The 25,500-nt window shown below is 44.9% G+C and overlaps 1 protein-coding gene across 1 annotated transcript; it reads left to right on the top strand.

The window, feature by feature from the left end:
* Positions 1-410: 410 nt before the first annotated feature.
* CLCC1 (chloride channel CLIC like 1) lies at positions 411-25,359 on the top strand. The gene is made up of 11 exons (XM_081112026.1): positions 411-668; positions 9,918-10,058; positions 10,436-10,519; positions 12,834-12,941; positions 13,781-14,002; positions 14,464-14,604; positions 15,636-15,729; positions 18,128-18,225; positions 18,707-18,853; positions 21,256-21,588; positions 22,986-25,359. The coding sequence occupies exons 2-11, from the start codon at positions 9,930-9,932 to the stop codon at positions 23,250-23,252; spliced, it is 1,623 nt and encodes a 540-aa protein (XP_080968152.1). The 5' UTR covers positions 411-668; positions 9,918-9,929; the 3' UTR covers positions 23,253-25,359.
* The last annotated feature ends 141 nt before the right edge of the window (positions 25,360-25,500 follow it).

The raw sequence follows: 25,500 nt of genomic DNA, 5'->3' as shown, positions 1-25,500 counted from the left end.
TGAACTATACACTGAAAAAGTGATTAAGATGGTAAATTTTATGTCAGGTGTATTTTTTTTGGTGTATTTTAATTTTAAATATAATAAGCAACACGCACGGTCAAGTACTACATTATATACCAAAATGTAAGACACTTTAAAATTTGCTGCCAATAACTTGTGCACATCTCTCACTAACTCCTAGTGTGTAAAGCATATCCTTTTTTCTTTGGAGAGTTTCCTGAGATTACAAGGCTAGCAGTTAAAGACAAAAACAAAACAATCCTTTTCATTCATCATAGTCCATTTAAAATATAATGCTTAAAATAGATTTCCGGGTTTTGTGGCAAGTGTTACACTATTAGAAGTTATAAAATAAATCAAGATTAAAAAATACCCTTCTCATCCGTTTTATATGTTTGGCTTCGTAGGTTGTCATTTGCAGAGCGTTCAGCAGGTGAAAATCCCCCAAAGCCCCTGGCGGAAAACCCGCCCACAGGGGCAGGCCCCGCCCCCTCGGCGGGCCAATCAGCGGCGCGCCCGGGAAGGACGCACAGCTGCCGGCCGAGCGGGTCGAGGAGGACCATCCACATAAGGCAGCGCTGGGCGGTTCGCGCAGGCGCTGAACACCTTCTCCGGCCGTCCGGGCGGTCACCTGTCTTCCGGGAGCGGCCGCGGCGACCGCAGACGTGAGTGTCGCTGTGCTCGCGCGGCGGGCGGGCTGGCGGCCGGGACTGCGGGGTTGGGCCGGGCGGGTCCCGCGGGCCGCGGGGAGGCCGGGGCGGGGGCTGCGCGCGCCCGGGCCTGCGGGGAGTTCGCAGCGCCGCGTTTCCCGGGACGGGCGAGCCACCTGCCCCTCACCTCCCGGCGGCTGTCTTACCGCGGTTGCTGTTGGTTTCCCGGTTCAAAGAGCAGCCTGGGGACGCGGGGCGAGCGGGTGCGAAGCCGACCCGAACGGACGCTGGGTGTTGTTGCTTTGGGTTCTCTCTGAAAACTTGACGCGTCGTCTGAATAAATACCATTTCCCGAAGAGCCCGGGTTTGGCGGTGGTGAATTTTGAAAAACTCCAAATCTCATTTGAATGTGAAAAGTTAGAGGCAAGTTTATGCGCCGGTGGTGTTTTTCAGGTTTTCTGTGTGACGGTGGTGATGGTGTGGACCCGGCCCGCTGCATCATCATCACCATCACCTTCACCTGGGCGCCTGCTAGGCTCCGCACCTCCATCCCGTCGGGCCCAGGAAACTGCAGTTGCGCACGCGCACTGAGCTCCAAACGCCGAGGCCCTGCTTTGACTCGACTGTTCAAATTAGCTTTGTCTTTCTCATTAAACGTGTAAATTCATCGAGATCTGATACTTTTTCTTTAATTGAAATTTTACTTGGGCATAATTTGTAAAACTTACCTTCATTGTGGAGAGTATAACACATGCCTCCCATTGCCCCCCTCCACCAGGCTCCCGGCCCCCTCCTGCACTGTTGTCTGTGATCTTGGACAGTGCAAACTTCCATGCCTCTGCCTCTATTTAGTTCGTCAGTTTATTTTATTCTGTTATATTGTAAAGCAGAAGACGCCTTAATAAGCCAACTTTATTTGAAGTCTTTTTCATTTCACTAGCGCTAGAGGGCCCAGAGGAAATATCGCTTCTCAAATTCTGGGGCCCAATATGGTGGAAGTCTTCCTTATTTATACTTTTTTCAGCTCTTTGTCTTCCAAATTTGGAATGAGACTTCCCGACCTTCTGAGAAAAAGACCTTCTGAGAAAAAGACCTTCTGAGAAAAAGACCTTCTAAGAAAAAGTCCTGTGTGCTGGGACAGGGCCGTGAGACCATATCTCAAGGCCTGGCGCCAGCACTGACACCTCTGTCTGGGACATAGTTTATGGCCTCTCTGGAATGGGAGCAGTCTTAGTCTTCCCTATTATTTAAGCAAGCAAACGTTTACAGAAGCCAGAGTAGCAGGGTTAACATTTTAAACAGCAGTTTTTACCCAAGATGGAGGTTACTATACTTCAGTTCATTAGATTCCACATATAAGTGAGATCATGTGGTATGTCTTTCTCTGACTGGCTTATTTCACTTAGCATACTCTCCAGGCCCCTCTATGCTGTCTCAAAGGGTAAGAGATCCTTCTTTTTTACAGCTGCATATTATTCTGTGGTATAAATGTACCACACCTTTTTAAAAAAATATATTTTTATTGATTTCAGAGAGGAAGGGAGAGGGAGAGAGAGATAGAAACATTAATGATCCTACTGGGGATTGAACCTGCAACCCAGCCATGTGCCCCTGAACGGAATCGAACCTGGGACCCTTCAGACCACAGGCTGACGCTCTATCCATTGAGCCAAACCAGCTTGGGCCCACAGCTTTTTTATTCACTCATACGCTGATGGGCACTTGGGCTGTTTCCAGATCTTAGCTATTGTAAACAATGCTGCTATGAACATAGGGGTGCAGACATTCTTTCTGATTGTTGGTGTTTCTGGATTCTTAGGATATATTCCTAGAAGTGGGATCACTGGGTCATGTGGCAGTTCCAGTTTTAATATTTTGAGGAAGCTCCATACTGTTTTCCATAGTGGCTGCCCCAGTCTGCATTCCCACCAGCCGTGCACTAGGTTCCGTTTTCTCCACAACCTTGCCTGCACTTGTTCGTTGATTTGTTGATGGTAGCCATTCTGGCAGGTGTGAGGTGATACCTCATTGTAGTTTTAATTTGCATCTCTCTGATGATTAGTGACATCGGGCATTTTTTCATGTCTCTTGGCCATCTGTATGTCCTCTTTGGAGAAGTGTCTATTCAGGTCCTTTGCCCATTTTTAATTGGATTGATTGTTTTCCTTTTGTTGAGTTGTATCTATTTCCACCGAGTGGCTGTCAATCTCCTTGGTGATGTCAGTCTAGTAGCTCAGGTCCCAAGCCACTCTCGGAAAATTCCAGCTGTGTAGACGTGTGGATCCAGCAGTGTCTCCTCTCCACCCTCTCTGGATAGCCCCTCAAGGCCACTAGCATCTTGCCCCTGGGGGAGCAGTTTAGGGAGAGCCAGCCTGGGTTCTGTCATCTAGTAGCTGAGTGGCCTTGGGCACCTTGTGTTCCTAATCTTTAAAATGAAGATAACAGTATTACCTCCAAGAGTTTTTGTGAGGATTGAAGTAGCTGTGTTTGGCCCATCAAAGACTAGCTCTAATATATATATATATATATATATATATATATATATATATATATATTATAATGGGGGTGGGAAATGATAAAAAAATAGGAACGGGGGTAGAGAGACTCTTATTAACAATTAGTAGGATCACCGGTGCCACCATTCAGCTAAACCAACGCATGATGGTTAGTTACTTGCCCTTAACACGTCTCAGAGCGTGGTCTGTGGGCAAGCATCTCTGCCATCACTGGGAGCTTTTGGGAATGCAGGATCTCAGGCCACCGCGGACTCGATCAGAATCTGTTTTTCGACACGGTACCCAGCAGGTGTAGATGCAGCTTTGTTTGGAGTCGGTGTGAAATCAATGGTAAGATTTCTCAAGGAGTTCCAGCCTGAAATCACTGACCATGGGGATTTGCAGCTGACTCCACTAATGGGCCTCACCTCCTGGTCTTTCATCCTTTCTGCTTTGCTCATCCTAGCTCTGGATAAAGCTCTCCATCTGCTCATTATTGAGAAAGGAACGTGGTTGTCAATAGCATGATTTTGTGGGGGTTGTGGTCAAAACTCAGGGGCTTGCCAACCTTCTGAGTCACCTCCCCTAATGTGATGCCTGCTATGGTGCTGTTTTTCCAAATCGCCAACCTCGTTCCACACTGACACTCCTGCTTTCCTACCTGGCTATTTTACCTTCCTCTTGGTCCATATAATGATGTGAACTCTGTCAGCTGTTCTTTTTCAATTTCTTGAAAACCTTTGTCAATTTATTGAAGTTTGTTTTGTGGCCTGACATGGTCTATCCTGCAAAATTTTGTATGTGCATTTGGCAAGAATGTATATGTTTCCTTGTCGGTTTTTTTCTGGGTGACCTATGCATTGATGGCAATAGGTTGTTAAAGTCCCCTTCTATTACTGTATTACTGTTGATCTCTCCCTTTATATCTGTCAATATTTACTGTATATATTTAGATGCTCCTGTGTTGGGTGTATAGATGTTTATAAGAGTTTTATCCTCTTGTTGGCTTCATTTTTTACAATCATTATGAAATACCCTTCTTCATCTCTTGTGATAGCTCTTGGTGTATCTAGTTTGTCTGATATAAGTATTGCTACTCAGGTTTGGTTTGGTTTCTATTTGCATAAAATATCTTTTCTTTTTAATATGTTTTTATTAATCAGAGGAAGGGAAGGGGAGAGATAGAAACATCAATGATGAGAATCATTGATCAGCTGCCTCCTGCATGCCCCCTACTGGGGATTCAGCCTGAAACCTGGGAATCGACCTGCCTCCTGGTTGACAGGTCCACACTCAACCACGGAGCCACACCAGCTGGGCTGAAATATCTTTTCTATCCCTTTCAATCTGTCCTTTGATTTAAAGTGGGTCTGTTGTAGGCAGCAAATGTATGGGTCTTGTTTTTTTTATTCATTCAGTCACCCTATGTCTTTGATTGGAGCATTTAATCCATTTAAAATTATTCTTGATAGGTATGTAGTTATTGTCATTTTATGAATTGTTTTTTGGTTCTCTTTTTCCTCTTAATTCTCTTGTTTTGTTCTCTTGTATGTTAATGACTTTGTATAGTGTCATGTTTGGTTTGCTTTATCTTTATTTGTTGTATACTTTGTAGATTTTGGTTTGTGGTTACCATGTGCTTTATATATACCAAGCTATGTTTATAAGCAGTCTGTTTAAAACAATTTTAAAAATTTATTTATTTTATTTTATTTTTTATATATATTTTTATTGATTTTTTACAGAGAGGAAGGGAGAGAGATAGAGAGTTAGAAACATCGATGAGAGAGAAACATCGATCAGCTGCCTCCTGCACATCTCCTACTGGGGATGTGCCCGCAACCCAGGTACATGCCCTTGACCGGAATCGAACCTGGGACCTTTCAGTCCGCAGGCCGACGCTCTGTCCACTGAGCCAAACCGGTTTTGGCTTAAAAATTTATTGATTTGAGAGAGAGAGAAAGAGAAACATCAGTTTGTTGTTCCACTTATTGATGCATTTATTGGTTGATTGTTGTATGTGCCCTGACCGGGGATTGAGCTCACAGCCCTGGTGCATGAGGACCATGCTCTAATCAACTGAGCTGCCCAGCCAGGCCTGTGTACAAGCAGTTTTTTAAGTTGACGGTCGCTTAAGTTCAAACACATTCTAAAATCCCTACAATATTTACTCTTTCCACGTTTATGTTTTTGTCATTTGTTACTTTGTGTGTTTGTATGTATCCTGTAATTTATTGTTGTATTTATACATTATCTTCCTACCTTTTCGTTTAGTGTTTGTACTAGCTTTATAGTTGTTTGATCCACTGCTTTTACTAAATGTTTCTTTCCTATACTCTCTCATTCATATTTTGATATTTTCTACTTAAGGGAGTCCCTTTAAACATTTATTGTACTGGTTTAGATTTTTCTTGTCTGGGAAACTTTTTTTTAAATATATTGATTTCAGAGAGGAAGGGAGAGGGAGAGATAGAAACATTAATGATGAGAGAGAATCATTGATCGGCTGCCTCCAGCACACCCCAACTGGGGATCGCGCCCACAACCTGGGCATGTGCCCTTGACCAGAATTGATCTTGGGAACCCTTCAGTCCACAGGCTGGCACTCTATCCACTGAGCCAAACCAGCAAGGGCTGGGAAACTCTTTATATCTCCTTCGATTCTAATTGATAGCCTTACTGAGTAATCTTGGGTGTAGAGCTTTGCCTTTCACTTTGACTATTTCATGCCACTCCCTTCTGACCTGCAAATTTCCCGTTGAATAATCAACCGACAGTCTAATGCAGTGGTTCTCAACCTGTGGGTCGCGACCCCTTTGGGGGTCGAACGGCCCTTTCACAGGGTCGCCTAAGACCATCGGAAAACACATATATAATTACATAGTTTTTGTGATTAATCACTATGCTTTAATTATGTTCAATTTGTAACAATGAAATTGGGGGTCACCACAACATGAACTGTATTAAAAGGTTGCAGCATTAGGAAGGTTGAGAACCACTGGTCTAATGGGAGCTACCTTGAATGTAACTACCTGCTTATTCTTGTTCCTTTTAACATTCTCTTTGTCTTTAACCTTTGGCATTTTAATTATGACATGTCTTGCTCTGGGCCTGTTTAGATTCATATTGTTTGGAACTCTGCTTTCTGGACTTGTATGTCTATTTCCTTTGCCAGGTTAGGGAAGTTTTCAGTCATTATTTCTTTTTTATTACTGTTGTTGTGATGAAAAAGATATAACATACAATTTTCCATCTTTTTTTTCTTCAATTACAGTTCATAGTCAAAATTATTCAGTATTAGTTTCAGGTGCACAACATAGTGGTTAGACAGTCATATGCCCTACAGCAAGCACGTCAAACTTGTGGCCCATGGGCCGCATGCCTCGTTTACTTGGCCCGTGTTGTCCTTTGAGTTGACATGCTTGCCCTACGGAGTGGTCCCCCTGATATTTCAAGTACCCCCCCCCCGGCCCATACATAGCTATTACAATATTATTTTTATCCTCCATTGACCTCTCCCTGGCCACTACCCCCCCCCCCCCAAGCACATGCCCTCACCCCCCTAGTGTCTGTGTCCATTGGTAATGCTTAGATACATGCATACAAGTCTGTTGGTTGATCTCATACCCTCCTCTCTCCCCTGCCTTCCCTCCAAGGTTTTTACCCTCCTCCCTCCCCTGCCTTCCCTCTGAGTCAGTTTGATGCTTCTCTGTCTCTGGATCTATTTTTGTTCATCGGTTTATGTTCTTCACTCTATCCCACAAATGAGTGAGATCATGTGATATTTTTCTTTCTCTCACTGGCTTATTTCACTTAGAATAATGCTGTCCAGGTCCATCCATGCTGTTGCAAATGGTAAGAGTTCCCTCTTTTTTACAGCAGCGTAGTATTCCATTGTGTAGATGTACCACAGTTTTCTGATCCACTCATCTGCTGATTGGCACTTAGGCTGTTTCCAAATTTTAGCTATGGTGAATTGTGCTGCTATGAACATAAGTGTGCATATATCCTTTCTAATAGGTATTTATGGTTTCTTGGAATATATTTCTAGAAGTGGGATTACTGGGTCAAATGGGAGTTCCATTTTTAATTTTTTGAGGAAACTCCATACTGTCTTCCATAGTGGCTGCACCAGTTTGCATTCCCACCAGCAGTGCATGAGTGTTTCTTTTTCTCCACATCCCTGCCAGCACTTGTCTGTTTATTGATTTGTTGATGGTAGCCATTCTGACAGTTGTGAGGTGGTACCTCATTGTCATTTTGATTTGCATCTCTGAGATGATTAGTGACTTCGAGCATGTTTTCATATGTCTCTTGGCCTTCTGTAGGTCCTCTTTCGAAAGCTGTCTGTTTATGTCCTTTGCCCATTTTTTGATTGGATTGTTTATCTTCTTTTGTTAAGTTGTATGAGTTCCCTGTAAATTTTGGAGATTAAACCCTTATCAGAGGTAATGTTGGGTTTTCTTGTTTGTTTTTGCTGTGCAGAAGCTTTTTATTTTGATGTAGTCCAATTTGTTTATTTTCTCCTTAAATTTCCATTGCCATAGGAGCTGTATCGGTAAAGATATTGCTACAACATACGTCTGATATTTTGCTGCCTGTGGTTTCCTTTAGTATTTTTATGGTTTCCCGTCTTACGTTTAAGTCCTTCATCCATTTTGAGTTTATTTTTGTGTATGGTGTAAGTTGGTGGACAAGTTTCATTTTTTTGCATGTATCTGTCCAATTTTCCCAACACCATTATTGAAGAGACTGTCTTGACTTCATTGTATGCTCTTGCCTCCTTTGTCAAATATTAATTGAGCGTAATGGCTTGGGTCGATTTCTGGGTTCTCTGTTCAGTTCCATTGGTCTTTGTGCCAGTACCAAGCAGTTTTGAGGACAGTAGCTTTGTAATATAGCTTGATATCTGGTATTGAGATCCCTCCTACTTTGTTCTTCTTTCTCAGGATTGCTGCAGCTATTCGGGGTCTTTTAATTCCATATGAATTTTTGGAGAGTTTGTTCTAGGTCTGTGAAATATGCCGTTGGTATTTTTATGGGGATTGCATTGAATCTATAGATTGCTTTGGGTAGTATGGACATTTTAATGGTGGTGATTCTACCAACCCATGAACACGGTATATTCTTCCATTTGTTTATATCTTTATCTCTTTTTTCACTGTAGTCATTATTTCAGCTGAGTTCGCTCATTGGGTGCGTCGTTTGTAGAGCTGGTTGGATGCTGCTCTGTTGTGGTCTGAAGCGAGCCACTGGGTGTGGGTTCTGGAGGCTCTTGGGAGGGACTCTGGTGCAGGCCAAGGTCAGCCACCATTTGTGCCTGGCTGGGGGCTGCCTCATGGGAGCTACAGTGTGGCCTGTGCTTGGCTGCCACGTGTGCTAGGCGTGAGGGTGCTTGTGGGAGGCTGTGCTGCAGACTCAGCCTTGGGACCCTTCGTTGGCACCACAGTGTTTGCTGAGGCCATCTGCCACTTCTGCCATGCTTGTGGCCACTTAGTTGAAGTTACGTTTCAGGCCAACCTCGCTGCAGCTTATGCCAGGCTTGGGGACACCTTATGGAGTTAAAATGCAATTTGAGACTGGTTGCCGCGTGTGCTGAGTTTGGGGCCATTCAGCAAGAGGTAGTGCAGCATAGGGAACATCGTCAATAATCCTATATAATAAAAGCCTAATATGCTAGGTGTCTGGTTGGCCGTTCAACCAATCAAAGTGTAATATGCTAAGGCTGCTCAACCGCTTGCTATGACGTGCACTGACCACCAGGAGGCAGGTTAGACGCTCTGACCGGTAGGTTAGATTGCTGCTGGGGTCCAGCCAGTTGGGACTGAGTGAGATGGGCCGGACACACCCTGGAGCCTCCCGCAGTCCCTCCCCGGCTGGCCAACCTCTTGCTTCCTTCCCTGGCCTCGATCGTGCAATGGTCAGGTTCCTTGGCCTGGCCTGTGCCCTCAAAAAGAAACCATATACCACTAACTACCATCTTTTTGCCCCTTACTATATCCCAGCCCGAAGTACCAGTCTCTTTCTGTGTCTGTAGATTTTCCTATTCTGGAGATTCCGTGTAAATGGAATCATATAATATATGGTTTATGGTGACTGGCTTCTTTCACATGTTCATCCATATTGCAGCATGTATCAATACTTTATTCCTTTAAAAATTATTTCTTTTTATGGCCTAATGATATTCCTTGTCTAGATAAACTGCCTCGGCAGCCTGGACCCTGGGCCTCTCGGAGAGTCTGAGAGAGCCACATTGTATTTATCCATTCATCGGTCCATGGACATTTGGTTGTTTCTACTTTGTGGCTATTGTGACCAATGTGGCTGTAAATATTTGCTTACAAGTTTTTGTGTGGACATATATTTTCATTTCTTCTGGGTACATACCTAGGAATGGAATTGCAGAATCATATGGAAAATCCCTATTTTTGTCTCTGAAAATGTGTGTGTGTGTGTGTGTGTGTGTGTTTATTTGTGAACTAGAAGCCTGGTGCACAAAATCTTGCACGGGTGGGGTCCGGCCAGCCTGCCCAGATCGATTGAGGCCGGGGAGGGGGCTGCTTGGGGGTGGGGAGGGGCTGTGAGCAGTTGGTCGAACTCCTAGTCGAGGGGACAATTTGCATATTAGCCTTTTATTATAGGACATCATTTTACTGTTATATATCAGTTCAGAAAGAAAGCATTATCTTAGCACTAGAAGGAAGTAGATAGTTATAACTTCTTCTAAAAATAACTATATTTCATCACATTTATTAAAACGTGTGTTTAGCCTTCCTGCAGGATGCTGTGTTCGCTGCTCCTTTGCGAATGTCTGTGGCTGATCGCTGGCTTTGCTCATGATGATGACTGGATTGACCCCACGGACATGCTCAACTATGATGCTGCTTCCGGAACAATGAGGAAATCGCAGGTGTGTGTGTCAGACTTATCGGCCCTTGGGTGGAAGTAGTCTGCAGTTGTTGGGTTTACTCAGGACTGTGAGGGTCGTGTATCCATGATTGGCAGTCACACAAGGTACTTCATGACACGTAGTCTAAGATCACCTCACCCCACCTGCGTATTTCTGTTTTGAATTTGAATGTAAAGCCCATCAGGTAGCAAACTAATTTGATTTTAATTCTTAGCTGATATATAAGTTTGAGACTCTTAATTTTTTGGTGGTTCAATACAGTTGAAAAATATAACAAGAAAAGTTATAATATGGAGAAGTTAAAATTTTAATCTCTACTTACAGACTTTTTTACAAGTGAACTATGAAGAAATAAATCTTTCTCTGCTCTGCTTTAGGTGAGAAAGGAGGTCAGTGCTGACTCATCATACGCTGATGAATTGTCGGGATGTTACAGCAAACTTGATTCTGTAATTCATAAGGTTAGATTTTTTTTTCCATTTATGAATTTTATAGTATGTCAGATTTCTCTCTGTTTTCTGTGCTTGCTGGCATTATTTTTGTTTCTATGTACTGTGCAATTTATATATACAGTTGACGCCTGAACAGTGGAGGGTGGGGCACTAACCTCCCCTACACAGTTGAAAATCCTTGTATAACTTTTGACACCCCCAAAACATAACTATTAAGAGCCTACTGTTGATCAGAGGCTTTCCTGATCACATAACAGTCGATGAACACATACTTTGTGTGTTACATTATACTATACCCTTACATACAGTCAGCTGGAGAAAATACATTTAGAGTACAGAATGCATTTATTGAAAAAAAATCTGATTAAGCCCTGAGCAGTTCAAACCCATGTTATTCAAGGATCAGCTGTGTATTGTTTTTTCTTTGCTTACTCTAGCCTTGGTTTTTTAAGCAGTTACTCTGGTCTTGTTGTTAAATAGTGCTTTTATTTTCCTGTAATGACATTTATCTCATTATATTATAATCATTTCCTTACCAGACTGAAAATTTCTTGGGACAAAGAATGTGTTTTATTCAGTCTTGGTTCTCTGTCACCTGTCACAGTGCTAGAGTGTAGGAGCCGCATGACAAATGTAGCCAATGGGGAAATGGGCATGTTCCCAGCTTAGAAGCGTGGCGCTCCTCTTACAGATATAAGGATGCTTCATTCTTCACTCCTGTTTGTGCGGCTGGGGGAGCCTTCATGGGAAGGGAGAGGAGTCAAGGTTGTTCAGGGGTTTGACGTAGGTGGTGCTGTGGGAACCACTCTGTTGGTGTGAGGCCGACTAGCTGGCAGTGGAGGGGCCTGGGTGGAGAGGGGGTGTCTGAGGGCCGGTGGTGCTGACAGCTCAGACTGAGGCAGGGACAGCGAAGCGACCGGTGAAGAGAAGAGGCGAGTGTTGTAGCTGAGGGTGGGGGGGGGGGCAGGTGTGGGAAGAGCTAGAGGGAGGGGGGCGGGTTTCCAGGCTGAGGGGAGCACTTGTTCGCTGAGACGCTAAGCACCTGCTTGGGGTTCTTAGCAGACGTGACCTTCTGAGCCGAATGCTAGCAGAGAAATGTGGATAAAGTTTGCCTCCAAACGCCGACCTGCCTTTTTATATACATTTTACTGTGTTTTAAACATTGTAAAAAACGGGATGGGTAAAATGGAGTCTTTACTCCTTGTTTTAAAAAAACAACAACATTGTTTCTCTTAAAGAAACATTTTAAAAAATTTAAAGCAAGCATGTCAAACCCAAGGCCCGAGTTTGCATGCTTGTTGTAAAGGTTTATGAACCTTGCCTGGAGGCAGTGGAAGCGGCCACGTGACTTCTCTCTCAAGTGTCCTGTCCTGAGTTTGTGCTCACTGCTACCTTGTGCACCATCTGAGGCCCCTTTCCGTGCTCAGGGTCCACACTCAGTTTTAAAAACACGTTTACGTGTGTAAGACATGCCTTGCCCTCACTGGTGACTTGACCACCGAGTGTCTGTAGAGCCAAGTTCAGCGGACGTCTGTCCTGGTGAAGGTGTGCGTGCTGCGCTGCCACGTGGAGGACACAGTGACGAAGCCATGGTTCCTGTCCTCCGCGGCGTCCGTGCAGAGGGGGTGGTCAGTCGTTGACAGGAGAAGTTAATAAAAGGCCAAAGTAAGAGGCCCATTCAGGAAATTCTTTGCTGTGTCTCCTCCTTCTGGCTTCATCCTGTTTCTCTGTGTTTCTTTATCATCCTCCCTCCCCCCACTTCTTCTCTTTCTCCCCTCTCTGTCTGCCATTACAGAGAGACACGTTGGTCCAGATGTTCTGCTTGTCCACATCACTGCCCCCTCGCTTTATGATCTTCAGCTTTAAAGTAGCTGAAAGTCAGAAAAACTGCTGGTCACAGCTAAGTGCTGGGCGCGTGTTCCTCATTTGTAGTCTGCCTGACCTTTGCAAAGAGAGAGCCACAGGCAGCAGGCAAGCTCTACCTGGTAACGCAAGCTTAACAACAATAGGCGGCAGCTGCCCCGGCTGGTGTGGCTCAATGGTTGGGTGTCGCCCTGTGCACTGAAAGGTTGCCAGTTGCATTCCCAGGCAGGGCACATGCCCAGGCTGCAGGCTTGATCCCCAAAGGGGTCAGGCAGGAGGCAGCTGCTCAGTGTTGGAGTCTCACATTGATGTTTCTCTCCCTGCCTCTCTCTCTGAAAATCAATAAAACATGAAAAACCAAACAGCGCTTTACCTTGGTTTTGATGGGGCCACTAGTTAAAAACTTGACCCTTACATTAAACTTGATGCTAACTGTTGATTTTTTGGTGTATGATTACAGGTTGATGAATGTGAAAAGAAAAAGAGGAAAGACTGTGAAAGTCAAAATAATCCTGTTTTTAGGAGATACTTAAATAAGATTTTAATTGAAGCCAGGAAGCTTGGACTTGTGAGTATTGGTGGTGTGATACTAATCAAGGTAGTGGGTATCTTCATTATTTATTAGTTTCCAATGATATAAAGCAGCGAGGGAGCACCGTTGTGCTGTAACAGAATTCCGGGCTGAGCCTGGGGCCAGAACCTGTTCGTGCAGAGGTTTGGTGGAAGGCAGTGCAGGCCGCGCCTCTCTCCCTTCTCGTTCATGTGGATTTACTTCCTCAGTCCTCTGCCCAACCATTTAATGCAGTTGGGGGTGGGTGTTGTTTTAAATTTGCTATTTGAACTTGACCAAACAGTTGGAAACTTAAACTCCTGACTGGGTTAAGGAAGTTCCGCCCGGCCTTGACTGGTTTTCTCCCACCTCCACACCTGCGCTCAGATGACGAAGAGCGTTGCCTGTGGAGGAGAGGAAGTGCGTTTAAGTCGTTCCCCGGCTGTGTATGTGCCAGCGCTGCTCTTAGAGGCTGGGCTGTTGTGCACAGACTGTGCGCAGGAACCGAGCCCTGCATGTCCCTGAGGACCATGGCTCAGTACGGGCTCATTCGTGTGTGAGGTGACTTTACAGAATATAACTACTGCAGGTAGCAAGACACGACTGCATTTTAGTAAAATGTACATTGTTTGCGTAGTTTTACACTTTCTGAAATGTTTTTCACATGTTTTATCTTTGGTTTTCATGTGGCCCGTGAGGCAGACGGGTGGGCGTTGTTATCCTTACGCTCTGTGTGAAGTACTGTGAACTAACTATATATTTGGTTCCAAATTGGCTTTTGTCTTGAAACGTTTCACTAGGTAATATAATAAAATTCTCTTTCCTGTTGTTTTCTTTTCTTGGCAAATTGACCTCAGCCTGATGAAAACAGGGGTGACATGCACTACGATGCGGAGATTATCCTGAGGAGACAGACCTTGTTAGAAATAGAGAAGTTTCTCAATGGGGAAGACTCGCTGCCAGGCGCCCTGGATGATGCACTAAGTGATATTTTAATTAATTTTAAGTTTCATGATTTTGAAAGATGGAAGTGGCGATTTGAAGATTACTTTGGCGTGGATCCATATGATGTGTTTGTGGTAGGCTGGGTGAGGGGGCACGGTTAACAGGTTTTAAAAAACCACTGTTCAAACTCCACCATAACTGTGTTAAGAACCTGGACTAAGTCACTCATGCTGTGTTGATGAACTTCCAGCAAAATGGTACAAATAATTTTGCATATTTAAAAAAATATATTTTTATTGATTTCAGAGAGAGGAAGGGAGAGGGAGAGAGAGCTAGAAACATCAGTGATGAGAGAGTCATTGATCGGCTGCCTCCTGTACGCCCCACACTGGGGATGGAGCCTGCAACCCGGCATGTGCCCTGATCAGGAATCGAACCCAGGACCCTTCAGTTCGCAGGCTGACACTATCCACTGAGGCAAACCAGCCAGGGCGATTTTGCACATTTGAGTCCAGTTTTTAGTTTTTGTTGATGCTGTGGTTTGGTGGGGAGGACGGCGCAGCAGTGACTCTGCTGTCTCTTCCTTCTGTTTGAGGTGCTTCTGTGTCTGCTCTGCATCGTGATGCTGGTAGCCACCCAGCTCTGGACGTATGTTCGTTGGTACACCCAGTTGAGACGTATTTTACTCATCAGTTTCCTCATCAGTTTGGGATGGAATTGGATGTATTTATACAAGGTATTAATTTAGGTGGAAGTTTTAAAATTTTTAAATGATATTTCTTGATAAAAGAAGAGATAATCCATGTATAGTTAGTATATAACCTGCTTATTTTAGTGATTTGGGATATGTTTTATTCTTTGTTAGAAATGATATCAAAATATTAGTTTTTAAAAGTTAGGTTATTTCCTGAATATAAAATAGTATGTTTAAGGTAGAGAATTTAAAGAAGATAAGTACAGAGAAATTTAACTTAAATATCACCCTATAATCTATCACCTAGAGATAGTCACTGCCAGTATTTTGAGACACTACTTTGCAATCTTTTTTTCTAAGTTTTAACTCTTTCAAAATTGAAATCAGGCTGAACCCTAACCTAACTCTAAACCTAAAAAAAAATCGGGGCCATGCTGCATATAGAGATTTAAGACGCGCTGCTGCTCCTGTCACAGTGGTCTAATCATTACAGGACAGTTTCAGATCTGTCTAGCAGGGGAGTCAAACAGCCTGACATTTTTAATGAATTCATCAGATTAGACCATTGTGATTTTTTAAAGCCTTTTGCTCTAAGTTACTAGAACTTGTAATTATTTAAAATTAAAGGAAGGAAGTTGGTTGAATGCGGTCATCTCACTGGTTTCCCTGGGGCTTTAAATTATAAAAGATATGTTGTCGTTTATAGGCCACTTGCACTGAAAACCACCCAAAGCAAAACCCCATCTTACCGTGAACTGAGCAGCAGCATCTAACATGCATAGCGATATTTTGGGGTGTGGTGTGAACCATATTTGAACTAATTTTTTAAAATTAGTGACAAGGTTCTCCTTCCTCATCTTAATTCCGTAAGAAGTCAGTTGTACTCGGTTCTTTATCGGGGCTTGAAGCATTAACACTGTGCTTTGCCATGAGCTAAAGAGCCGCTCTTTAGAAGCAAGAGGTGCATCTTTTCTGTTAAACCTTTTAAACAACCTGGTGTCTGAACTACGGCGTTTGGGGCGTGGGGCGTAACCATTGCTAGCAGCGCTCACGCTTCCCTGGGTGTTGGTCAGGTGGCTTTCGCGCAGCATCAGGCCGAAGTCGCCAAGATGGAGCCGCGAAGCAACGTGTGTGCTGAGAAGATGGACTGGTCTGGCAGCCTCTGGGGTAAGTGCTGCTGGTTCCCGCGGCCTTATTTTGAATAGAATTTTTGGGAATGAGAAAACATGTTAAAAATGACAAAGAAATGATAAAATAGCAGAAGGAGGGTTTCCAGGACTGAATCTTCAGGATCAGAAGAACAAGCAGGAAGACTGAGGTTTCAAAGGTAAATCAGGAGAAGAGACAGTCTTGTTAATTATAAATTATTTTTTGATCCTTTGTTACGACTTTATGTATTTTTTAAAATATATTTTTATTGATTTCAGGGAGGAAGGGAGAGGGAGAGAGAGCTAGAAACATCAGTGATGAGAGAGAATCATTGATTGGCTGCCTCCTGCACACCCTCTGCTGGGGATCGAGCCCATGACCCCGGCATGAGCCCTTGACTGGAACTGAACCCAGAACCTTTTAGTCTGCAGGCTGATGCTCTGTCCACTGACCCACACCAGCTAGGGCTTGACTTTATTTTTTAACTTTTTGGGGTGACATTGGTTAATAAAATTTTATAGATTTCAAGTGTACAATTCTGTGATACATCATCTGTAGATTGCATTGTATGTTTACCACCTGAAGTCAAATCTTCCATCACCATATATTTGACCCTCTTTACTCTTTACTACCCTCCAGTAAAGGGCCTTTATTTTGGCAATAGCTGATCATTTTCAAGCATGGATGGTAAAGAGAAGTAAATTAAATTGTCTTAAAATTGATAGCTTGAAGCAGTAAAAATACTTAAAATTGACCCAGGTTTCTAACTTTTGTACCTAATGTATATAAACCGGATGGTGTATCTTGGGGTGTCATTTTTCTCATAGAGATATAAAAATGCAACTATATACATTGTCCACAGTTTACTGTATCAAAATGGCATCTTGGATTATTTATTTAGAATATGCTAAATTATAAAAAGAACACATTGACTATATTTGTGGATAAAACATAACTTAATTCTCACAGTTATATTCAAGGCTTCCGTTCTCTGCCGGTCCTTGATATATAGGCTGGGGAAAAAACAGTTGCAATACAAGGAAATAATACAATAATGAATAATAATACAAGAAAAAACTGCTTCGTGTACTCACAACTATAAACCTACTTTTGCCCAGCCCTGTATATCATGCATTTTAATTATATTAAAGTACTGTATACTTTCACTATATTTCCCTAATTTTGTTTTTTGGATTGGGAGGGAAGAAGGCCGGGGGGGGGGGGGGAGACAAATGGGGATTTTTTGAGTTATTGAACAAACACGTATATACATTTTTCTTAACATGAAGGAAATATTAAAAAATGCTTGCCAGCACTTTGATTTATAAAGTCAAGCTAATAAGCAGCATTTATAAATATTCCTATTTAAAAAAAAAAAAGTCTTAGGTTTCCGTCCAGTGAGTTTTGTGTCCATGTGACGTCACAGGGCAGGACTAGATACTGTATATTTGCTGACTGGTATGGCCTGTCTCCCTCCATTCGCCTGAGGATGCCATGCCCACCTGCCTGTCGCACAAGGTCTCGCTCATTCTAGGTCCTCAACATGAGTTTATTAAAGAAGTGAATCTCTCTATATAAATGAATATCCATTTAGACTTAATCTCCTTATATTAACTTACGACATCTTATATTTAGCTTTACTATTTTTTTTTTTTAACTAGGGGAAATTACTTTTTTTCGTACAGATTTTTATAAATATTTTCAGTAATGTTGACTACCTTTAGTTATGTATATCTAGCAGTAGAAATGGTTCAATGTTCAAAGATACTTTATACATAAATGCAAGTCCCTGATGACAAATCCAGAACAGAATTTCAGCAGATTCTTAATCAGGTGTCCAAAATTAATGTTTCTTAAGACATTATGGGAACTAAACCAACCCAGCCTTGCTTCGTGGCTTCATGGACAACCCGATGCCTCTTCTGGCTCAGGCTAGTACGTAATGTGAACCTGATTTAGAGGAGTTGGGAGAACTAATGTTCTACTTCATTTTATAAAATGAGGAGAGAACTGACTTTTAAAGTACATTATTGTAGATTCGCAGGTAGTTGTAAGAAGGAACACAGGGAGGCGCTGTGTGGAGGCACGACTACCAGTCCAGCGCCCGGCCTGGACAGGGACTGCGATACAGTCCAGTCTCACTCGGAGCGCCCGTTTTCAGATCGTTACCTTTTAGAAATCTTTGTGACATCATCTGTTACCTGCATAGGATTTGTAGAATTTGAATGGGTTTTTAAAATAAACATTTTGGACATACGATGAAAAAATTTTTAAATTGGCATCACAGGGAGTCTGTTTTGTAAAACAATTTAAAATTGTTTAGTGGTGGTGGCAGGGGTGAAACCAAAATATTGTCTTATTTGGGAATGAAATGCAGCTCTTTTTAAATGACAGTGTTTTGTCTTTCTCCAAACAGAATGGTTTAGAAGTTCCTGGACCTACAAGGATGACCCGTGCCAAAAGTACTATGAGCTCTTACTCGTCAATCCTGTTCTGTTGGTACCACCAACAAAGGTATGGAATATGTCTTGTTAACAGTGACATATACAAAGTAAGTCCAAACACCCTTGCATATATTAAAAATTGTAGGTGTTTTTAATTTAATTTTTATTTATTGATTTGAGAGAGAGGGAGCACGAGAGAAACATCAATTTGTTGCACTTATTTATGCATTCACTGGTTGATTCTTGTGTGTGTCCTGATTGGGGATCGGACCCCAACCTAGGTGTATCTAGGGTGGTGCTCTAACCAGGTGAGCTACCTGGCCAGGGCAAAAATTGTTAGTTTTTTTTTTTTTTAAGTCTTTTTGCTAATAACCTTTGTTCTAGAAAGAATATACTTCCATTGCACAGTGATTTTTCCCATTTTTAAAAGCATATGACAACATTCTAATGTATGTAACATAACTGCAGCCTCAGTGCCCAGGGCATTTTGGCTCATTCAATGTGCCTCAGTTGTTTGAGGGGAAAAATGAAGTTGCTTTTACCATTTTTAGGCCATGGCAGTGACGTTCACCAACTTCGTGGTGGAGCCGTTGAAGTACATCGGAAAGGGAATCGGGGAGTTCTTCAAAGCGCTCATGAAGGAGATCCCGGGGCTCCTGCACATCCCGGTGCTCATCCTCATGGCCCTGGCGGTCGTGGTGAGTACAGGGCCTGCTGACAGGTCACGGGTTACAGAACAAGTCGCTTGCTGGTGTGAAAGGGGACTTTGGGTGGTACAGCTGTGTGCATACTCTCATGTGTGGGCCTCTCAGCAGGGACACGGGCTCAGGTGGGATTATAGCTGCCGTGGCAGTGATTTAAAATAAGACCTTCCTTTCAGTTGGTTCTTTGCACGTGGTGAAGCAATGCACACAACGTCAATTGTTTTGTTTTTTTAATCCTCACCCGAGGATATTTTTTCCATTGCTTTTTTTAGAGAGTGAAAGGGAGGGAGGAGGTGGGGAGGGAGGGAGGGAAGGAGAGAGAGAGAGCGAGAGAGAGATACATCGATTGGTTGCCTCCCGCACATGCCCTGCCTAGGGCTGGGGATGGGACCTGCAACCATGAGGTACATGCTCTTGACTGGGAATTGAACTGGAGACCCTTCCCCCCAAGGGAGGGCCGCTGCTGTAACCACTGAGCCACTGGCCAGGGCTCACGCCCAGGCTCTCAGCCTCAGAAAGGGGCGGGAGGTGGGCACCCTGACAGTGGGCGGTTCAGGCGCGGACGTTTATCAGGGAGAAATGGACTCCTCTCTCCGCCGTGGTCTTCAGCTTCCTGTGCCGTTGGCTGCCAGCTTTTACCCAGTAAAGCCCTTGTCACGTGAAGCGAACCGGATGCCCTCGGCGCCTGGGAAGGGGTGGAGTGTCTCCTGGACTCACCCGCTGCTCTTTCGCTTTGAGGCTGTTCCTGCTTTGGTTTTGGTGTCTGATTACGGGGTTCGGTGGGTCAGGGTCAGGTTTAGTTAGGTGACATCAGTTGTACGGTTTAGTCTCTGACACTGAAATTGTGTGCAAAACCATCATCTCTTGTTTACCTGCTTCTGTCTTCAGAACGGCCTCTCGTTTACAGATGTTTGTTTTCAGGGCCCTTGCACGCTTCAGAATTGAAAACCACAAGGAGCCTTTGTTTATGGGGATTTTATTTGTTGATATTTAACATATTAAGAAATAAGACAAGCCGAGGCCGGTTTGGCTCAGTGGATGGAGCGTCGGCCTGTGGACTGAAAGGTCCCAGGTTCGATTCCGGTCAAGGGCATGTACCTGGGTTGCGGGCACATCCCCAGTAGGAGATGTGCAGGAGGCGGCTGATCGATGTTTCTCTCTCATCGATGTTTCTAACTCTCTATCTCTCTCCCTTCCTCTCTGTAAAAAATCAATAAAATGTATTAAAAAAAAAAAGAAATAAGACAAAAATTTAAAATACTGAGACATTTTAGACTATTTAAAAATATTTTTTTAATCCTCACCCACGGATATTGTTATTATTTTGTGGGGGTTTTTGGTTAATCCTCACCTGAGGATATTTTTCCATTGATTTTTAGAGAGAGTGGAAGGGAGAGGGAGAGACAGAAACATCCATTGGTTGCCTCCTGCACACACCCCCGACCAGGGCCGGGGAACCTGCAACCAAGGTGCCCTTCACAGAATCGAACCCAGGACCCTTCAGTCCGAGTGCCGACGCTCTATCCACTGAGCTAAACCGGCTGGGGCCCAAAGATATGTTTTCATTGTGTTTTTTTTAGAGAAAGTGGGGGGAGAGAAACATTGATCAGTTGCCTTCCCTACATGCCTGCCTGGAGAATCAAACCCGAGGCCCTTCGGTGCACGGGATGATGCTCCAACCAGCTGAGCCACGCCTGCAGGGCTGACATGCTGGGGCCACTTTAAAATGCAGGTCTGCACAAGCACACAGCCCACCGTGCCTTCAGCACGGAAGGCGCTGAAGCCAGAAGTCGCCACTTACACCCCAGGGAGTGTGGGGAGAAGTGTTGACTTCGAAGAGCCCCTGGGGGCGTCTCGGGTCCTCCCCGCGCTCCAGGGCCAGGTGAACTGCTGCCTAGAGTGTCCCCCAGCCTGCCACTCAGAGCCTGTGGGGTTGTAGCTGTAGCTAAACCACATTTGGATTGGCAAAAAAAAAAAAAAAAAAAAAATTAACCTACAGGAGAATGTTTACATGATGTACAACTGAACAGTTTTCAGCATTTACCTGATTTGAGGGGTGTGAACACAGACAGCATGTGCGCAGTTATCAGTCAGTACCTTCCCATGGAAGTTTCTAGGCTTTAGCCTAACTGCCATTGTTATAATTCAATCAAACTCTCTAGCTGCTTGAAAAGTCTACTTAATACTGAGTTGATTTCTCAATTTTTATTGGCTACTCTGGCCCCGTATTAAAGAAGAGACTTCTAATGAAAAGAACAAACAGTTCAATGAACATGGTTATGTCTGCAAATGCCGCAAGTTGAATTACATAATTCTGTTAGCACCCTGAACGAAAAACCCCTCGTGTTGCACGTCAGCCGTTACGTACTCAGAAATGCGATGTCTTTTCCTCCTAGAGCTTCTGCTACGGCGCCGGACAGTCGGTCTTTATGCTGCGACCCTTCGGTCCCGCCCGAGAGCCCCCCCTGGCTCTTCAGCCAGGTGACAAGCGCCAGCAGCAGGAAATTGACTATAGACCCCGTGGTGGAGCAGGTGATGCAGACTTTGGTTCTAGGGGCCACATTGGCCTCATTGAGCACGGCCCGTATGACAGACGGTGTGAGAGTGGAAGAGACGTTGGGAGAGAGAGAGTTGTTGACGTGAGATTTCAGACTGGCCACAAGAGCCCCGAAGTGCTCCGGGCGGTTGATAGACCAGACGCAGACCGAGAGCATCCCGCGGCGCCCAGCGTAAGTCACGGCTGCTGTCTGTCCTTTGCTCTGGGCCTCGGTGCTGCCTGCAGGCTGCGCTTCACTCCTGCCTGCACCGTTGGTTTTGTCACTGACGGTATCATTACTCACATCTCCCCCTCGCTGGTCAAGGTTAGTCCAAGCTCCGTACGCCTCTGCCTCGGGGAGAGAGGGAAGGCTCACTGAGGGCCGGGCCGGCGGGAGCTGAGTCGTGGCTGGAAGAGGGGGCGGGATCAGGAACCTCGCCTTCCCAATCTTCTGTATCATTGGCTGGTGACTGCTTTTGACCTGCAGAATGGTGAGGCCTTTTTCCCACCATTATTGAACATTTAAAGGGACATTTCCTTTTTGTGTGTGTGTGTTTATCCTCACCCAGGGATGTTTTTCCATTGATTTTTAGAGTGGAAGGGACGGGGAGAGACATGGATTGGTTGCCTCCTGCACATGCCCGACTAGGGCTGGGGTTTTACCCGGAATTGATCCTAGGATCCTTCAGTCTGCAGGCCAATGCTCTATCCACTGAGCCAAAGCAGCTAGGACGACATTTCCATTTTTGTTTGAGGCAGGAATTTGTATTGTCATTTGCAAAGTTTAAGTTGTAAGTGTAAACCTTTGAAAAATAGTACGAACACAGTAGAGCTGAGGAAGTTATAGATTCCCTTCCTATGCAGTGCCTTATAAGCAGAAATATCTGCATGGAAAACTCAAAGGTGTTCCTTTCAGCTTTAAGAGTTAATGTCTGTCACTCATCTCGGGAATCCTCCTGTGACTTCCCATCACACCTCACGTGGAGTGGAAGCCAAAAGTTGCCACCGTGGCCCAGGGCCATCTGCCCACGCCCACCCCTTCCTGCTGACACCCCCCCACCCCTTCCTGCTGACCCCCCCCCCCCCCCCCCGTGCTCCTGACTTGTCCTCGAGCTCAGAGCCTCCGAGCCTGGTAGTCACCATCCGGAATCGTTCCCCACAGCCACCATCTCTTCACGCCTTTACTCACCGAGCCCCTTTCAGACCAGCAGTCCCACCCCATCCGCCCCCTTCCAGGGTGATGCTTTGCTAATTGGTTTGTTGCCGCTTCTCTCCCCAACCTAAAAGGAAGTCCCGGTGAGGGCAGGGTCTTCCTGGCCTGTCCCTGCAGTGTCCCCAGCAGATTCTCAGCAGATGCTTGTCAGATGACTTAGACTCTCTCCAGGTCAGGAGTTCGCAGTCCTGGTCCCCAGGCCTGACCACCCCGTGTCCTCCGTGTCCCGCTCCTCCATGTGGTTCCTGGAGGCTGACCATTCGTGTCGTTACAGTCCAGCATTAGAATTCAGACTTGCACGGACACTTGTTCATGATTAGCAGCCTTTCCATCGTTACGGAAACAGTTGAAACAAGATGTACTTCTGTGCTTTCTAGGCCAGAGCGACTGATGGAGCCCCGGAAGGAAGTGCACCCCGGGAGGAAGCGCACCCCGGGAGGAAGGCAGAGGGCAGCTCCGAGAGCAGCCGGCGTCCTGAGCCCGGCTCTGGCCAGGGCGCGCCAGGGGTGGCGGAAGATCCTGCAGCGGGAAAGGCCCCACTCAGGACTCAGGACGAAGGCAGCCCCGAGGAGGGCGGCACGCCCCGCCCAGCGAGCACGGCCGTCCCGGAAGCAGGTGGGAGGGACCCAGCAGGCGGCCCATGAGGCGGGAGGAGCCCTGACTCCACCACAGCGTGGAGGCCATCTTTTTGTGAAGGATCTTGTAATGTACACTCTTCACAACTGTTTACTACAGATTTCTGACATTTACTCCAAAAATGTGCCAACTTAAGCATTCATATTTTTACTGACAATCAGAATAACACAGGTATTTCTGTTCATTTAACTTCTTTTATCTGTTTTATTATGTATTCTCTTTGATGTTAAGATACATCCCATAAAGTTTTGAAGTAGTAATTGTGGAACAGGATCTCAGGTGAACAAGTGTGGCAGGCAGTACTAATTCCCAATCATGAAGGAAGCCAGTGGGGACGAGGGACATTGAACAAGAAGTCTTCTTGTTTACAGGCACATACGGGAGCCCGGTAACCAAGGTGTGTGTTGCCTGGTGGGAGTCCTGTAAGACCTACCTCGGTCAGGAGACTGATTTGTTCGCTGTGCAGGCACCCCAGAGGGCCAGGTACTCACAAACCGTTTTTAAGGAAAGTCCACTCTGCGTGTCCTTCAGCATCTCCTGGGCCGTGGCCCGCACTACAGCATCCGTGTCTGCAGGCGGCCCACCCGTCAGAGTGGCTTTGTCGCCTCACGTTCTACTTGCATCTCTCAACCCGCAGCTGTTGCGGGTGCTGTTTTCTCGTCACCCCTTTCACTCTCCTGAGACAGACTGGCGATGGCGGGACTTTGGGTAGCAGCGTGTGTGGTAATCTCAGCTCAGGTAGGGAATGGGTCCGGAGTGGCTGTTTCCCCCGCGCGGTGAAGGGTGCAGACTTCGGAGGCCCGTGTGCCTGGCTGCTCAGAACCCCAGCAGCGCGGACTGTTAGCTGTGACAATTTCTTCCTTACATTCTAGCAAACCGTGTGGTCAGGGCCGCAGAAGTCCTCATTTTTAGAGGTTGCACATAGAGAAGAATACCATGGGGAAAACGGAATAGGCGTTTTTCCTAACGACAGACAAGTGATAAATCAGCGTTTTAAATTAGTAATTCTGAGTTTTAAAACTATTCCTCATTTTAAACTGGAAAAAAAAATCTTGTGTATTTTGCTGGTTGGTACCTAGCTAGAAAGCAGATTTCACATGCATTTAAGAGTCCCTTGTTTTAACGTTCACACTAAAACTTACGTTCAGCTGCTCACTCAGAACGATGCCAGTCGGGAATAGTCTAACGGTACCCTTCAGGTGTTTGTTTCAGAAAAAAAGACTTATTCAAAGCATTTGCTTTCTGATGGTTTTTAAAACTTTTTATTTTTCACCTACAGCTTTCATTTAATAATGTTTTGTATTAGTTTCAGGTGTACAGCATAATGCTTAGACAATCATTTACTTTATGAAGTGGCCCCCCTAATATTTCTAGTACCACCTGGCACCGTACATAGTCATGGCAATATTATTATTACTCCCTATGCTGTACTTCTGGTATGTTTTTTACATGAAATCTAGTTTAATATTGCGGACATCTTTAGTATTTCTTCAGAGAGATGGTAATTTTTTCCAAGAAATACACAAAGAATTGTATATAAAAATTTAGAACACTAGGTACGTAGCAAGTGTATGAAGGACCGGGTGCCCGCGGTTTGGAGTAGATTTGGTGGAACGAGACCTGTTGGCTGAGGGGACCTGCTCCGGGTGGAGCTGCCCTGAGCCTGGTCCGTCGAAGGGAACCGAGGGCCTCAGGTGGCCGCCTGAGCAGAGCGCGGGCGGAGCTGGTGCCTCCTGCCTCCTCGCTGCTGTAGCCGTCCCAGCAGCTCTGCCCACAGCCTCTAAAAGCTCGTCTTTGTGTTTACCTGCCAGATGGCCATTTGGGGGTGAGATCTACTTGGACCGCCAGCAAGGCAGCCAGCCTGCTGTTGGCGGCAGTGCAGGGGAGACTCACTAGAGCAGGTGGAGCGTGCCCAGGCCAGTTTGTGATAGAAGGGAGGCCTGCCGATGTCCAGCCAATGTGATCACTAATATGAAGGCCGAGAGGGACGTGGTTTTAGGAGAATCAGAGTGGTGGTGGCCGTTTTTAAAAGCAGATTTTAAATGGAATAATGTTGAATGTTTAAAGGGCCTAAGAACTACCATATATACACAATAAACACTTATTTTTATATTACCCGGTTGGTATGCCTATCTTTGCTTATTCAATATTCTTATAAAGACCCATGAAACTCATGTGCACTTTTTAAAAGGAGGCAACTCTAGGACAGTATACCCCGTATAGAACATGTACACTATAATACAATCCAGGGGTTAC

Source organism: Myotis nattereri, assembly GCF_964212035.1.
Source record: "Myotis nattereri genome assembly, chromosome: 18".
Classification (NCBI taxonomy): domain Eukaryota; kingdom Metazoa; phylum Chordata; class Mammalia; order Chiroptera; family Vespertilionidae; genus Myotis; species Myotis nattereri.
Note: the sequence above shows the minus strand (reverse complement) of the source record. Positions and strands in the feature narration are given on the sequence as shown.

Bases quoted from the DNA above. Each gene is read 5' to 3' on its own strand.
- CLCC1 (XM_081112026.1), top strand. From the start codon at position 9,930: ATGCTGTGTTCGCTGCTCCTTTGCGAATGTCTGTGGCTGATCGCTGGC. The intron at 15,730-18,127 runs GTAAGTGCTGCT...TTCTCCAAACAG, and splicing joins CTGGTCTGGCAGCCTCTGGG to AATGGTTTAGAAGTTCCTGG. The intron at 21,589-22,985 runs GTAAGTCACGGC...TGTGCTTTCTAG, and splicing joins AGCATCCCGCGGCGCCCAGC to GCCAGAGCGACTGATGGAGC.